The sequence below is a fragment of the Oncorhynchus kisutch genome, linkage group LG11, assembly GCF_002021735.2.
Source record: "Oncorhynchus kisutch isolate 150728-3 linkage group LG11, Okis_V2, whole genome shotgun sequence".
In the NCBI taxonomy this organism is placed as follows: domain Eukaryota; kingdom Metazoa; phylum Chordata; class Actinopteri; order Salmoniformes; family Salmonidae; genus Oncorhynchus; species Oncorhynchus kisutch.
Genome location: NC_034184.2, coordinates 30,089,651 through 30,107,049, shown reverse-complemented (window position 1 = coordinate 30,107,049; position 17,399 = coordinate 30,089,651). Strand labels below are relative to the sequence as shown.

The 17,399-nt window shown below is 42.8% G+C and overlaps 1 protein-coding gene across 2 annotated transcripts in view; it reads right to left on the bottom strand.

The window, feature by feature from the left end:
• LOC109899770 (attractin-like protein 1) overlaps nt 1–17,399 on the bottom strand; it is a 338,304-nt gene that overhangs the window by 217,582 nt on the left and 103,323 nt on the right. For both annotated transcript variants that reach the window (XM_020495283.2, XM_031835623.1), the window contains 3 exons: nt 15,518–15,706; nt 7,703–7,939; nt 7,313–7,450 (listed from right to left, as the gene is read on the bottom strand). In XM_020495283.2, the coding sequence (XP_020350872.1) occupies nt 7,313–7,450; nt 7,703–7,939; nt 15,518–15,706 (564 nt within the window). The remainder of the gene's footprint in view (nt 1–7,312; nt 7,451–7,702; nt 7,940–15,517; nt 15,707–17,399) is intronic.

Sequence of the window (17,399 nt, the reverse complement as noted above, 5' to 3'; positions counted from 1 at the left end):
TTTCCCTGGGTATGGTCCACCACCCAAAGGACAGTGGGAAGCATTGGAGTCTACATGGTCCAGCATCCCTGTGGAACACTTTTGACACTCAATATTAGGAAGGTGTTCCTAATGTTTGGTATACTCAGTGTACATGTGTGTTCCTAGTAAACATAAAGCTTTGCAGATCTTTGAAGACACAGCAGGCCTGTTTGGTTCTCTCCTCTGACTGTTCATCTCCCCGGCCAGCCTTTCAACCTCCTCTCCATTAATCTCCATAGGCCTGCCAGCAAATGACAAGTTCAAATAATCATGTCATGAATAAAATAATTGAATTGGAACCAGGCACAGAAATTTAAATGTGCCAGCATTTTACAGTTCCTTTCTCCTGTCCTTCCAAGCAGTCAAAGGGGCGAGATTATACTGTACTGACTGATGTTGGCAGGCAGCATGGTGTGCCTAGTGTTCAGGATCGCCTGAGTTAAGCCTCCTCTGTGCTGCTGAAGAGATGTATTGGCACAACAGCATTAACACACTTCAAATATAATATAAAAATATCAAATAAAATACAATTGTATTTTGTCACATGCTCCGAATACAACAGGTGTAGAGCTTACCGTGAAATGCTTACTTACAAGCCCGTAAACAACAATGCAGTTTTTAGAAAATAGAGTTAAGAAAATATTTACTAAATAAAATAAAATAAATTAAATAATATACAGGGGCTACCGGTACTGAGTAAATGTGCGGGGTACTGGTTAGTCGAGGTCATTAGTACATGTAGGTAGGGGTAAAGCGACTATGCATAGATAATAAACAGCGAGTAGCAGCAGTGTAAAAACGAAGGGGGAGGGGGCATTTGATTAATTGTTCATCAGTCTTATGGCTTGGGGGTAGAAGCTGTTAAGGAGCCTTTTGGACCTAGATTTGGTGCTCCGGTACCACTTGCCGTGCGGTACCAGAGAGAACAGTCTATGAGTGTGACTGAGGTGACTGGAGTCTTTCTGAGAATTTCTTTGGGCCTTCCTCTGAAATCATGGAATCTAAACCAGCAACACTGTATGTGCAGGTCTCACATGTTGCAAACAGAGACACTGACTATAACGCATCAACCCTCTTCTCTGAAATTGAGGGTAAATTCTTTATTTTGGATTTAAAATAGACCTACCAAATCTCTATCTCCGGTTGACAAAGGACTTCTAGGCAGACGACACACAGGTAATTGTAGAGCGGTCGGTCTGTAAAGAGCACGACCTTCACAAATCCTTCAGTAATGAAGGTAAACCTAATAACCCATGTGGATCACAAACGATGCCCGGCTAAACATGATTAAGTGTCACTGAGCATTGCCTATGACATAAGGAGGGGGGGCAGCAAGATGTCCAGTGAGCCCTAATGGAGATGCCAGAAAGACTAAATGGAGGCGATGATGGACAGGAATGGAGAAGTGAGGCAAACTGTTCTGATCCTTCTCTGATAGATCATGTTGATCTTTGTTTGAAGACAATTACATTGTTTTTTTTGATTGATGTTTGTTTTTAATCAAGCTATTTGTCTAATCCTATCCCTTTTGGAAGGATATAATTTCCTACCTACTTCATAAATCTAAACCATACAGATCTATCGTCATTTGATCACTTTGTTGTTGCAGAAACTTGTCCTGCACAGCAGGAAATGCAAATAATAGTGTATTCAAGATTAAAAAGGTATCTAAAGTTTGTAATTTCCACAAAATATTTATTGATTTGCCCTAATGAAAAAAGTATCAACCCCTACAAAAATGGCCATTAAGTATAATCTATATAATTCACATTTCCTGTTGTTGCAGGATTAAGATAGCATATCTGAACACTGTGACTTAGCATTTAGTTCCTAAAACCCTACTTGAAATGGTACAAGTACGCACATCCAGTGTAACACACCTATGATATGTTATCATGAATAAGCACACATGGCCCCCCGCCAGAGACTTTTCTAAATAGCTTTTTCACATTGTCTAGATAAAAAAAACTAAATGGACATTGCAACCTCAATAAGTGACTGTACACCCACACAACCTTCCGGGCTCTGTTTTCTACCATAAGCACTTTAGAATCCATGAATTTCCACTGTGAGCGAGTAGGCTTCTCCCCTGGCCCTGAGAAGAAATCTGTACGTGTCTCTAGCATATGGTGGAATTACAGCTCCAGATTCTCCTGTTTGGGAGGCGGCACCGATGGGAGTGTTGGTGTTTCAATTGAGGATCTCCATCTAATTAAACATCTTCAACAAAGTTAGAACCAGACAGGAGTGGTGCTAAATATCAGCAAAGCTTTTTTCTCACTAGGACAGATTTAGCCCGTACATGTCTCTCTATGTCCCGGTTGTGTAGACCACGGTTTCTCAAACTCGGTCCTGGGGCCAGCCTGGATGGAAGTTTTGGTTTTTGCCCTAGCACTACACAGCTGATTCAAATAACCAATTCATCATCAAGCTTTGATTAATTGAATCAGCTGTGTAGTGCTAGGGCAAGAACTAAACGTGCCACCAGGGAGGGCCTGGTGTAGACCATAGCTATTTAATGCTTAGCGTGAAACCATCTCTTCTGAGAACTAATCGTTTTCTGGTAAAGAGGGTTTGGGTTTGGTCTTCTATCTTGCCTTTGTTAGATTGTGAGGAGTCGGCAGTTTGTTGAGATAAAAGGGACTTGCTATTCTGGTTTTAATGATCGTGTAAGGTCAAGGGCTATGAAGGCAGATAAAGGCTCATGACCTCTCTGACATCAATAAGGTCTTGAATATAGAGGGAAAGAGTGAGAGACAGGCCTACTCTCCACACTCAGCAGATTAGTGTATAATAGGAGGGCATCACTCTCTGGTTGATGTATCTGCTAAACTTGACCTGCGGTTTTGACATGGTAACGATAATAATAATTCAACTTCCACCACTCGACATCAGGTTGGCTAACAGGTATGCAATCCTACAGCAGTAGATTACTTTTCCAGATCAGAGCGCTGTGTGTGTGTGTGTGTGTGTGTGTGTGTATGAGCAGTGGCCAGAAATACGGCCGCTGGAGTGGGATTGACTGGACAGCATGAGGCTGCTGGGAAGGGTGCTCTACCGGCATGTGCCTTCATGGCCCTGGTACGCATACACACATTTTTTTTCACATGATGTAGGCATTAATACAAATGTACAGTACACTGACTCAAGCGTTCACATTCCGCATGGGTTCACACACAACAGCGTCCTTCCACACTCAACATGACAGCCACTAATTTATACCCTGCCACTGCCAAAGGGTGTGTGTGTGTGTGTGTACTATATGGGTGGTTCCATCTCAAAAAGCACAAGAAAGAGGATTTCAAGATCCACCATCTTAGATTGTTCTGAAATCCTTTCTGTGGTTAGAAACAGATAAGTTAAGCATCCCTGCAACATTATTTTGTTGAAAGAACATATGAACTCTATAGAAATTTAAGCTAATTGATTGCACCCAAATTGGCCATTTCAATATGTTTCATTCATATAACAGTCAGTAAATATAGTACCCAGCATGCAATTTGGACCAAACCTCTTCTTAATAATGATTAAGCAATGGTCAAAAGCAACCCACGGACCCCCCAAACCACACACTAAGCCCACCCCAATGGCCAGTATACAGTATCAGTTCACTAGTGTGACGCTGCGGATAGGAGTATTGCTTCTTCATACTATGTATCTATTCTCAGTGAATTTGGTGATGGTTATTTTCCCCTTTTCAGAGAAATGTGTCATACATTGAAATTGTCATACAACCTGATATTACCATAGGCTGACCACTAGATGGTGCTGTTCCTGCTATTAGGTTAAAAAAGTGTGAATCATTTTGACCCCCTTCAATGTTAATTCATGACTGAACCTTTAAATGATAATGATTTATAAATGTAGAGTTAAAGTTTACTGTTAGAACAATGCATTTGCCCAAATACATCTCAAATAAAAATAATTTGAAAATGCTGGAGCACTACTCATTCCTCCTTTCACTTTATTTTCTTTCTTCAGCGCATTTTCTATTGCAGTGATAACGCTACAAGCTACAAAAGATATTGGTGACCACTTGCAGTGGTTGGTGCCTTATGGGATACCTCTGAATTTTGGCAAGAGTCAGTGAGATGTCTCTGTGTCCAGTATGAAGGAATTTAGAGGTAGTTTCGAGAGCCAATGCTAACTGGCGTTAGCGCAATGACTGGAAGTCTATGGGTATCAGATGATACTTGTTTTTGGTACATAACATGTGTCCTCTCTGTTTTGCCAATAAATGCTAATGCTAATGTGCAGGAATGCTAATCTAATAATGCTAATAATGTTTCTAACGGCAGAAACTATTTCAGAACAATCAGAGATGGTGGGGGCCATGGCTTGCTGAAATGACATGGAACAACCCACATGTGTTTCGAGAGATGAAGAGAGAACCGGGGAGAAAGAGAAAGCAGAAGAGAGAGGGTGAACCAAAAAGTCTAGAAAAAAGGGGAAAGGATGTTGAAGTAGGCTACTCCTGCATGCAAGATTAATGAAAGGCAATAACAAGAAAATTCTGCATGAGATCTTAGTGGTTTGGGGAACACTGTGAGATTTGAATACCATTACATAGAAAGGTTCGCGGGCAAACAACACAACACAATATGAATTTATGAATCCCCTCGAGAGCAATTTAGGCGTCAATGAGAGCACAAAACCACAACAGAAAAACAACAAGCCATTCACGGTTGGAGACCATTAAACAAACCGGCAGGGAGAGAGAAAAACAAAAATACAGACAGACAAACCGACAGATGGACACACACAGAAAGACAGACAGAAAGCGAGAGACTTATAGACAGACCACCCAACCAACCGACAGACAGACATGTCTCTACATCACATGTAGAGACTCCGGGCCTGTGGAGGACGTGTTGGCTAAAGGGGCTCTACTACGGTCTGTAATGGAATTTACCAGGCTAGCACAGTGTGCCATATCCAAAAGCAATAAAAATACATTTGATTTGAACTCTGCAGTGCTTCATGCAAGGAGAGGGAGGAATAAAGAGATGGAGAGAAGGAGAGAGAGGCAGACTAAAAGAACAACAACCAACAGCTTGCTGGGGCTCCCTGTGTGTCTTCTGTGTGACTGTGTACCTACAGTGCAGTTAGCGTACAAAAACACACTGGAAGTCAGACTTATTACGCTGGCACAGAGAACTAAGTAGGGCAACCAGAAGTTCCCAGAAGTACTACTACAGCGGTAGTTAAGGAGAAACAGATTTAGTCATGGCTACCATAACACAAGAGCAAATGCTAACTTTGGCACATTGCATCAACCAGGTTTACAGTGGATCAGGCAACACTGGACGCCTTACTTGAACATTTTGGTATTGTAGTCAACAGAAAGGGTCTGGTATTGTACATTTTGGTATTGTAGTCAACAGAAAGGGTCTGGTATTGTACATGTACATGTGGGGCGACAAGGTAGCCTAGTGGTTAGAGCATTGGCCTAGTAACCGGAAGGTTGCAAGTTCAAAACCCGAGCTGACAAGGTACAAACCTGTTGTTCTGCCCCTGAACAGGCAGTTAACCCACTGTTCCTAGGCCGTCATTGAAAATAAGAATTTGTTCTTAACTGACTTGCCTAGTTAAATAAAGGTTTAAAAAAAAATACAAAAATGTTGGTATTGTAGTCAACAGAAAGAGTCTGCTATTGTACATTTTGGTATTGTACTCAACAAAGAGCCTGGTATTGTACGTTTTGGTATTGCAGTCAACAGAATGTGTCTGGTATTGCAGTCAACAGAAAGTGTCTGGTATTGTACATTTTGGTATTGTAGTCAACAGAAAGTCTCTGGGATTGTAAGTTTTGCTATTGTACAGTAAATTCCCTCACCAAGCTCTATCAAATCTCTACAACCACAGCACAACATGTTATGTCACCATGCTGGTCTCTTTCAAAAGCCCATTCATATGCACAGCCCACCACAGGCTAGTGCTAAGAGTTTCTCTCTCTCCAACTCAAAGTACTCTCAGCCCCAGAGAGAGGTGTGTTGCAGAGACTGGACTAGGCTGGACAGGGTGAGCAGACGGTTTCAGTGTCTCCACAAGGAGAACCTGTCAGTGAGTCTTGGAGGGCTATTGTCCTCACCATGTAAGTGCTGCATGCACACACACTCCTTCAAACACACACACTGCCCCCTCTCACATTGCACAATGTCTTCATCTATCACAGCCGGGGACACCAGACCAGGCAATCTCTCCTCCTCATGTCTATCCACCATCTCCCGTTATCATTCTAACTTCCATTCTCACTCCAAGGGCAGCTCCGCATTCCTCATATTTTAGTTCGATGCCTTGTTGACGTGCTGTCTCGCCCCCCCCCCCCCCCCCCCTTCAAATCGCTCTCTCGGTCTGATGTCTACTCCTCCAACTCCCCTGCCCCTCCACAATGTAAAGACATGAGAAGAGAAATCCCATTTGGTGCCTAATCCAGTACAGATCAGTGACTTAGAGCCATTAATGCCCAGGTAAATATTTCTATCCTGCAAGACTGAGGAGTGAAACAGCCTCCACAAGCACACTCCTCAAGAGTCGGCCTGTTAAACAAGCGGCCGTGGTGGGGAGGTATACAACTGACGGACGGGAGTTAATAAATTGCATTTAATCATGACAGCGTTAAATCTGTTGGAGGGAGGGTGATGGAGGGAGGAAAGACAGAAGGGAGGAGAGAGGGAGTATGAGAGAGGGTGAGCGTATCCCCGGGAGACGCAGAGGGGTGCGCATCTATCAAATGCGCACGGCTCTGTGCTCGTCGCCAGCGGCGGGGGCTGCAGTCAACTTCAGGAAATAAGAAAATGATTAAATGTGATTTAATGTCACGCGCCATGCGGGGAAAAAGCACATCTGTCAGCCGGAGAATGATGTTATTACACCTTCCTCTCTCTCACGCTCACTCACTTTCTCCTACTCTTTCTATCTCACTATTAGAGTCTACAGATATCTGTTTCCTCTTTCTTCCCATCTCTCTTTCTGGCCCTCTCCGTTATTCACCTTGCTCTTTCTTTCCATTTCATACTGAGAGATTTCAAAACAATTGTGACCACTGGACTGGACAGGATTGAAATACTGTAGGAGTTGATAGAACTCTGATTAAACACAGAGCTGCTCAAGCGCCTGTCTAGTACACCTTTCAACACAGTCAGAAATACATGTGTCGTTTCTGGCTCTACTGTTGTTCAAACACATTCAAACAGTGTCCTTCACGGAGGATGCACAGATCTGAGCCAAAACCGTTACACACTGCCCCCTCCATTCCACTCTGCTGCACTGCACCCATCACTGTACTTACCCTGGCACTTCCCACCGTTAGTGGGGTCTCCATGGTAACCAGGCATGCAGGTCTGGCACTGCAGTCCAGTGGTCAAGTTCCTGCACTGCTCACAAGCACTGCCATTGACACATGTACTGTGGCCATTACACTGGCAGGCTGGGAAAGAGAGAGAGATTAACAATGAGTGTTGTTATGTGGAGGGGGTGTATAGCTTTATGTCCAACGCCAAAGGAATAAAATAAACATGTGAATGTATTTATGTTTATTTATGGTTGCATTGAGGTGCTACATGATGGGAGTTGTAATGAGTTTTTGTGTGAGCGTAGTTACATGGGTCGACGTACCTAGGTGTATGCATGCATGCGTTTTTCTGTGTGTGTGTGTGTGTGTGTGTGTGTGTTGACTCACCAGGGCAGTGGATGTAGGCCCAGTCGAACCCTTTATCTCTGGGGCAAAGACCAGGCTCCAGTAACATGTCTCGGGAACTCTCCCTTTCTCTGGTCTGTCTGGAGGGGCTCTTCATGGGCCCGCGGTATGAACCCTCCATACACTGGCCTTTCCCTGTGTTAGTGGGGTCTCCACACCAGCCACATTCTGCCTGATCCAAACACTGGCCACACGTCCTCAGGCCCGAACAGTTCTGAGCTAGAAGGGGAGAATGAGACAGAGAGAGATTATTTAGACACCTTTACACTGAACAAAAATATAAACTAAACATGTAAAGTGTTGGTCCCACGTTTCATGAGCTGAAATAAAAGATCGCAGAAATGTTCCATACACACAAAACATGTGTTTACATGCTTGTTAGTGAGCATTTCTCCTTAGCCAAGAAAATCCATCCACCTGACAGGTGTGGCATATCAAGAATCTGATTAAACAGTAGGATCAAAACATAGGTGCAACTTGTGCTGGGGACAATAAAAGGCCACTCTAAAATGTGCAGTTTTGTCACACAACACAATGCCACAGATGTCTCAAGTTTTGAGGGAGCATGCAATTGGCATGCTGACTGCAGGAATGTCCTCATCAGGCTTCTTCACCTGCTAGATCGTCTGAGACGAGATACCCGGACAACTGATGAAACTGTGGGTTTGCACATCCGAACAATTTCTGCACAAACTGTCAGAAACAGTCTCAGGGAAGCTAATCTGCGTGCTCGTCGTCCTCACCAGGGTCTTAACCTGACTGCGGTTTGACTTTGTAACTGAAGTCTTGGATGGCGACTGAGAAGTGAGCTGTTCATGGATGAATCCTGGTTTCAACTGTTCCGTGCTGACGGCGTTGTGTGGGCGATAGGTTTGCTGGTGTCAACATTGTGAGCAGAGCGTTCCAAGGTGGCAGTGGGGTTATGGTATGGGCAGGCATAAGCTACGGATAACAAACACAATTGCATCTGCTGGATGTGTGGTGGTAAATGGTGGTCACACCAGATACTGACTGTTTTTCTGATCTATGCCCCTATATTTTTTGTTAAGGTATTTGTGACCAACATATGCATATATGTATTCATGTGAAATCCATAGATTAGGGCCTAATGGATTTCTCTTTTCAATAGACTGATTTCCTTACATGAACGGTAAATCTTTGAAATTGTTTCACGTTTTGTTTATATTTTTGTTGAGCGTATTTAGACACATTGTAAAGTCCCTTATAGAATACTTGGCTGCTATTGATAACATTAATCAGTAGTATAAGTAAGCGCTGTTACATCCATCCAGCTAAACAACACATAAATAAAGTAGACATTTGTTACTCATTACTTAATTCATTCTCTTGGCAGTGGGAGGTAATGCTCTCCAACACTTTCTTAGACAGCCACTGACTCTTAATCTAATAGCCAGCTTCTTCATTATTTAATGGATTAGAGGGTGGGGATACATTTACGGTTTTTCATTTAAGAGAGAAATGATTCCCAACTTTAGGACAATGGGGTATTTTTGGATTGAAAATTTGTGTTATTGAGCCAAGGTTATCAAGAGCTGCCGGGGTTATCAAGAGCTGCCGGAGTTATCAAGAGCTGCCGGGGTTATCAAGAGCTGCCGGGGTTATCAAGAGCTGCCGGGGTTATCAAGAGCTGCCGGGGTTATCAAGAGCTGCCGGGGTTATCAAGAGCTGCCGGGGTTATCAAGAGCTGCCGGGGTTATCAAGAGCTGCCGGGGTTATCAAGAGCTGCCGGGGTTATCAAGAGCTGCCGGGGTTATCAAGAGCTGCCGGGGTTATCAAGAGCTGCCGAGGTTATCAAGAGCTGCAGTTGAAAAGGTTTGTTTATCATAGTGCTGTAAGCCTTTATCACGTACACCCTCTTCACTTCATCTATTGAAAGCTGCACTCTGACTCAGGCCTTCCAACCAAAGAGTGACATTTTGCAAGCATTACATTTTAGCAAACGTGCCTTTGTTCAGTCTATCAGAGAAGGGAGAGGGCTGCGGGTGGCAGCCATATTGGAACCCGTCGGACTGTCTGACAAAAGCAGGTGGTTGACTGACGACAAAGAGTAAAGCCCCTAAGCCTAAGGAGAGGCAAACGTCTGTTCATCCCATAGCCCCAACATAAAGGCCCCCAGGGCCAAACACAATTTATATCCACTTAATGCATTCACTGAACACTAACATGTGCAGCATAGGCACTTTAACAAGAAAGTGAGGGTGTTTGGTCAGTTTAGAGGACAAAGTTAGCTCAAAAAGCCTCTATGGAGGTGCATTTACTCTCCATATAAACATTTATGTACTGTAAGTAAGCTTTAAAACGTCCGTGCTTTCAAAGACACTTCTGATGTACATATACAGTGGGGCAAAAAAGTATTTAGTCAGCCACCAATTGTGCAAGTTCTCCCACTTAAAAAGATGAGAGAGCTACACTTCAACTATGAGAGACAAAATGAGAAGAAAAAAAATCAAGAAAATCACATTGTAGGATTTTTTATGAATTTATTTACAAATTATGGTGGAAAATAAGTATTTGGTCACCTACAAACAAGCAAGATTTCTGGCTCTCACAGACTTGTAACTTCTTCTTTAAGAGGCTCCTTTGTCCTCCACTCGTTACCTGTAATAATGGCACCTGTTTAAACTTGTTATCAGTATAAAAGACACCTGTCCACAACCTTAAACAGTCACACTCCAAACTCCACTATGGCCAAGACCAAAGAGCTGTCAAATGACACCAGAAACAAAATTGTAGACCTGCACCAGGCTGGGAAGACTGAATCTGCAATAGGTAAGCAGCTTGGTTTGAAGAAATCATCTGTGGGAGCAATTATTAGGAAATGGAAGACATACAAGACCACTGATAATCTCCCTCGATCTGGGGATCCACACAAGATCTCACCCAGTGGGGTCAAAATGATCACAAGAACGGTGAGCAAAAATACCAGAACCACACGGGGGGACCTAGTGAATGACCTGCAGAGAGCTGGGACCAAAGTAACAAAGCCTACCATCAGTAACACACTACGCCGCCAGGGACTCAAATCCTGCAGTGCCAGACGTGTCCCCCTGCTTAAGCCAGTACATGTCCAGGCCCGTCTGAAGTTTGCTAGAGAGCATTTGGATGATCCAGAAGAAGATTGGGAGAATGTCATATGGTCAGATGAGACCAAAATATAACTTTTTGGTAAAAACTCAACTCGTCGTGTTTGGAGGACAAAGAATGCTGAGTTGCATCCAAAGAACACCATACCTACTGTGAAGCATGGGGTTGGAAACATCATGCTTTGGGGCTCTTCTTCTGCAAAGGGACCAGGATGACTGATCCGTGTAAAGGAAAGAATGAATGGGGCCATGTATTGTGAGATGTTGAGTGAAAACCTCCTTCCATCAGCAAGGGCATTGAAGATGAAACGTGGCTGGGTCTTTCAGCATGACAATGATCCCAAACACACTGCCCGGGCAACGAAGGAGTGGCTTCGTAAGAAGCATTTCAAGGTCCTGGAGTGGCCTAGCCAGTCTCCAGATCTCAACCCCATAGAAAATCTTTGGAGGGAGTTGAAAGTCCGTGTTGCCCAGCAACAGCCCCAAAACATCACTGCTCTAGAGGAGAACTGCATGGAGGAATGGGCCAAAATACCAGCAACAGTGTGAACCTTGTGAAGACTTACAGAAAACATTTGACCTCTGTCATTGCCAACAAAGGGTATATAACAAAGTATTGAGAAACTTGTGTTATTGACCAAATACTTATTTTCCACCATCATTTGCAAATAAATTCATAAAAAATCCTACAATGTAATTTTCTGGATTTTTTTTCTTCTCATTTTGTCTGTCATAGTTGAAGTGTACCTATGATGAAAATTACAGGCCTCTCTAATCTTTTTAAGTGGGAGAACTTGCACAATTGGTGGCTGACTAAATACTTTTTTGCCCCACTGTACATAGAGTACCAATTTAGTTAAAGTGACTAAATATAATCTTCACCACCTGACCTTGATAAAGCATAGCAGTCACATCACAATAAAGGCTATTTCATTAGTACCACCTCCATCCTCCTTTATACACTTATACTCTTTTATATGTATATACTATTGCTAATACTATTTTATAAACCATTTTAATGTATTTATTTTATACTATGGCTGAATCTGCACAATTCAAACACTTGCCCCCCCCCCCCAATCTTAAATGTTGTACTATAAATGATGCATTCCTGTATTATACTTAAGCTAAAATGTTTATTCTATTCTACTGATCCATTTACTTTATGTCGGTGTCCTTATCATTATTACTTCTTGTTGTTGTTGCATTGCCGACAAGGAACTTGCAAGTAAACATTTCGTTGGGCAGTTTATACCATGTGTATCCTGTACGTACGACCAACAAGATTTAAAACTTGAAATGTTAGCTCAGACCGCTTCTTTGCTAAATAAATTGAATTCCTTTCCAGAAACGTTGTCTCTATTGAGGAGGCATTGGTATTCGTGCAATGTTTCTGACATTAAAGCAAACTGTGAAATTACATGTTTTACTGCATTCAATGCTTACAAAGAAATGTTGAATCCATAACTTATGGATTCAGAAGCAGAGGTGAGCTTGGTGGGTCAGTTAAATCTGTTTTCTTTGACAACATCTGAGAGATTGAACTTGTTAGTTTCCTTCTTTTAACTTTAACTTGTTGTCGAAACATTTGTTTGTGATCCAATATTTATAGCCTGGTTATAATAATACATCATAAATCTAAATGACTGACTGGGGCCTTTCAGAAAGTTTATTCAGGTTTGGCCATCATGGAGTAGCTAAACAAGTCAACTGGTTGTGAGCACAACAAATGAACAAAATAGCTGTGAAGCACGGTTGAAGTAGGAAACACAAGGTAACTCAACAAGAACCCATAAGAGACTAAAAGGTATGAGAAAGTTCCGAGATGTTTTCTTCCGTTGCCGCGTGGAGTTTGCTGAGTGAATGGTAGAATTAGCATTTTTGCCAGAAGTTTGAGTTTTTAACTGCTACTATTTCCATAAGCAGAAAAAGTGTTTGTTGAATTTTCTCCCCAAATGCTGTGCTTCAGAGTCTATCCCTGTTGCATTATTCAACCATGGTGCTGATTCATTTCTAGGTTCTCCTGTCTTTTTCTCCAACCACAATTTTGTGCTTCACAATTACAAACACAGAGGCTCTCCTCTTCCCTCTCCCAGCCTCAGAGAGGCAGAGTTTGCACAGTGTGGAAATATTATCTTCCTAAACTCTAACAGCTTTTAAGGCTTTCTAAAGGGCTCTTGTATTTGTTTAGAGTTCAAGCGAAAATGCCAGTCCAAGTAGCAAGAACCAAATAGCATAATCCCTAATTTTAAAGGTTTACTCATACCAGAGACTATAGTTCAATAAGCGATCATATGGGGCTACAAACTCAAAATATTTCATCATTCTGACATCTACTTCATATTTCAGGAGGTTCATACCCTGTCCTCGTTAATATTCTGTCTTTTTCCAATGTGTGTTGAGAACTATTTAAATAAACATAACCCAGGCCACACTCTGTCGGTCACAGAACAGAAGCCTATGTGGTACAGTACAACACTTCCATAGATATGCAGTATTGCTCTCTCAACCAATCCTGGGCTTGTCTTTGGAACAGCTTATCTTTAAAAAACTGTTAACGACTTTTCTCCTGCCCTGTGACAGATCTCTGAATGAAGCATCTGTAGGGAAACTAGAGTGATGTTCTATTGCTATGCCGAAACATAAGCTACGTGGATAGTCACCCCTTGAAATGTCCTTGGGTAAGGAATGTTTGGGGGATTGTCAAGTCCCTCAGTCGAGCACCTGATTCCCTTTATGTTCATGCTGAGCTGAAGTGCATTTGGGTCCACATTTCTTTCCATTGCTACATAGCATTTCTGTGTGAGCTCAAAGCACAAGGCGGAAGATGGTTGATTGCTAAATGAACATATGCAAGTGTTGGTCAGGTTAATGCTGCTGGAGATTTGGGTGGTGTGCCAGGCAGATGGATGGGGATGGAAAATCACTCTGAGATGCAAGTAAGTGAGCTCTGCCCTCATCGTGTGTGTGTGTGTGTGTGTGTGTGTGTGTGTGTGTGTGTGTGTCAGGTATGCTGAACCTAACTAAAGAGAGCAGGGGCCGGGCTGTGTTCTAATTACCTGCTGAAATATGACCTCAACGCAGAGAAAGACCATTTCCAGGAGTAGCAGCAGAATCACATTGTGTTCAGGGGGACATTCTTTCAGGAGCACAGCCAGATTGGAGTCGCTGACCTCCCCCGGGCCTTTCAAGATAAATACATCCTGTGGCTACTGGCTAGTACACCAAAAAGTTAATCTTGCTTCCTGTTTCTCCCAATATCCCCTCAAAACCAAAACACAAGTAACCACCTACCTAAAAAGATATGGAAAGGTACTGTGGATGGAGAAATGGCAACCTTGAGGGGAAAATCTTGGCAAGGATTTTCAGCTGAAGTGAACAGGCAAAGAACATACACAGATGGAGTTGAATAATAATTACATTTTGTATATATTTGTTCTCTCCCTACAAAACCCCTAAACTTGATAAAAGAATCCAAAGGCGAACTATGACATTCCTTTAAATTAACATGTTGAAAACAAAAACACATTAGCACAATGACACATTGTGTTTTGCTGTAACACTACATTTCTTTATCTCTACGTTCTGAAGCCAAAAGCCTGATATGGGCTTAGCATACACACCGACGCTACATCAACTGATTTACATTTTGATTGGATCCATATTGTCAGGCTTCCGTGAGTTGCATTACTCTGGAGGACAATAAAAGCAATAGTACAATTTGCCTAATTACATTCCCCAAATCTCAGAACCGATAGATGTTTGTATAGAGAGTTTAGTGGAATCAGAAATGTCAGGCCATAATATGAATACTCCACAAGCACACTGACCATCACTTAGCAGCTGAATGGTAATGACTTCAGACTCCCCTGGTGAAATGGCACTGAGAGGATGTGGCCTAATTGTGCATACCATTGTTGTTTTACATAACGTCACGCACTGTGAATACTGTCGCTGCTGTGGTATAATGAGGGGGTTGTTCAAGCAAATTATGTGACCATGGCAAAACGTGGTGAAAGCTCTTTCCCTATTTGGTTAATTGTTCACATGACGAAAAGTGGTAAAAACAGAACCCATGGACGGCTGACAGCATGTTGCTCCTTGCGTCGGACTATAAGAACAGAAACTCACAACATGTTATTGTTGGTACCAACATCTGCTTGACAGGAGTTTCAAAAGTGCCACTGCGTAAAACACATATCCTGTTTATGTGCACCTATCTCTCTCAGCAAAGTCTGGGGGTTATCTGACACAACAGGATCTATATATCAAGATCAGACCTTTAACAGAGGGCTTTTAGAGCAAAGGAAACACGAACAGCGGGGCATATACTTTTCATGGAGTTGGATGCACGTCGATACGTTATTGATTCCCCCATAGTACCCAGGGACAGGGACCAGGGTGGAATACACCTAAGGGTCTAGGGAAGTGGAAGCACCTGACTGACTGTAGAGCACAATGAGTCCGCAAACATCCAAGGGAGTCTGATCTCACGGAGCACTAACCCTGAGGAATTCACTACTAACACACAGGAGCTGTGACTCTTTTGAACAGAGTGTGTGTGAGTGTGTGAGAATGAGCGTGAGAGAGAGTGAGAGACTGTTTGCAATAATCTATTTGCCCGCATTCCTTTGGCGGTTGTGTTGAAGATACGCACACAGTGGAAGCGGAACATTTTGACCTGTATACTCACAGACGCAGTCTCCAGTCTGCCACTCCAGACACTGTCCGTAGGGGAAGGAGATGACGTAGGCGTTGGAGTCCACACAGCGCTGGGTGCTGCTGCACCACATACACTCCATGGCCTGGCTGGTGCAGTTGGCACAGGTGGTGCGCAGGGAGCAGGGCACCTTACACGGGCGGGCACTCTGATTGGGGCTCACTGTGGAAAGGTGAAAATAAAATCATATTTAAATAACGTATGTGCCCAGCCTGAAAGTCATGCTAAAAATAATCTGTGGGAGTTTATGTACATTTGCACTGCCTCTAAAACAGACATTTTATCTCAACCTTGGACAGAGTATTTTTGCAGCAGGTATACCCATAACCATTCATGTACCATTTATTACATTAAACGAGTCATTTAACCCAAGATCAGACGGTAAACAATAGTAATTTCCTCCCTCAGTCCGACCCCATCATTTGAGCTGATTTAGGCAGGTTGTATCGAAGTGGAAGACAACTCCTCAGTGGTGGAGGAAACAGAAAAGTAATAAGAAACAGCAGGATGTCTTTGGTTACCCATTTCCACTCTCTGTCAGTGCAAAGTCGCGCTATGGGAAGTACGGCGGCCAAAACTGCACATTTGAGGCCTCATTTTCTTCGGCTCCCCAATTCTGGGCTCCTAAATGAGTCCAAGCATGGTTCAGTGCGGCTAAAAGCGGACAAAATAAGACAGTGAGTCAGACGGGCCTGCTCGTGTTTCCTTGAATGCGTGAGAGGGACAGTCGGTCACTGAGGGGCCATGATGGGAAGGAAGGTCAGCCACTGGCAAACAGTGGTAGAAAAAGTAACCAATTATAATACTTGAGTAAAAGTAAAGACGCCTTAATAGAAAATGATTCAAGTAAAAGTGAAAGCCACCCAGTGAAATACTACTTGAGTAAAAGTATAAAAATACAGTATTTGGTTTTAAATATAATTAAGTATCAAAAGTAAAAGTATACATCTTTTCACATTCCTTATATTAAGCAAACCAGACGGCACAGTTTTCTTGTTTTAAAATCTACGGATAGCACACTCCAACACTCAGACATCATTTACAAACAAAGCATTTGTGTTTAGTGAGAGAGCCAGATGAGAGGCAATAGGGATGACCAGGGATGTTCTCTGTTTAGTGAGATAGCCAGATGAGAGGCAATAGGGATGACCAGGGATGTTCTCTTAATACGTGTGTGAATTGGACCATTTTCCTGTCCTGCTAAACATTTGAAATGTAACGAGTACTTTTGATTGTCAAGTAAAATGTATGGAGTAAAACATACATATTTTCTTTAGGAATGTAGTGAAGTAAAAGTTGTCAAATATAAATACCCCAAAAAACGACTTAAGTAGTACTTTAAAGTATTTGTACTTAAGTACTTTACACCACTGCTGTCAAACACTCCAGGCTATGATCTTCTCCAGTCATAAGGATGCTCTTCCTAAAACAATATCTCTCCACTAACACTCTGTCCTCTTTTTAAATTCTCTAGTGAATTTGGCTCCTTGCCAATGATGATGATGATGATTGTAAACTTCTCTCTCTAATTCAGAAGTGCCTGATTGAGCTTTAGAATAATGAGAGCATCCTGTCGGGCTGTATCACCGCCTGGTACGGCAACTGCTCCACCCACAACCGTAAGGCTCTCCAGAGGGTAGTGAGGTCTGCACAACGCATCACCAGGGGCAAACTACCTGCCCTCCAGGACACCTATACCACCCGATGTCACAGGAAGGCCATAAAGATCATCAAGGACAACAACCAACCGAGCCAACGCCTGTTCACACCGCTATCATCCAGAAGGTGAGGTCGGTACAGGTGCATTAAAGCAGGGACCCAGAGACTGAAAGACAACTTCTATCTCAAGGCCATC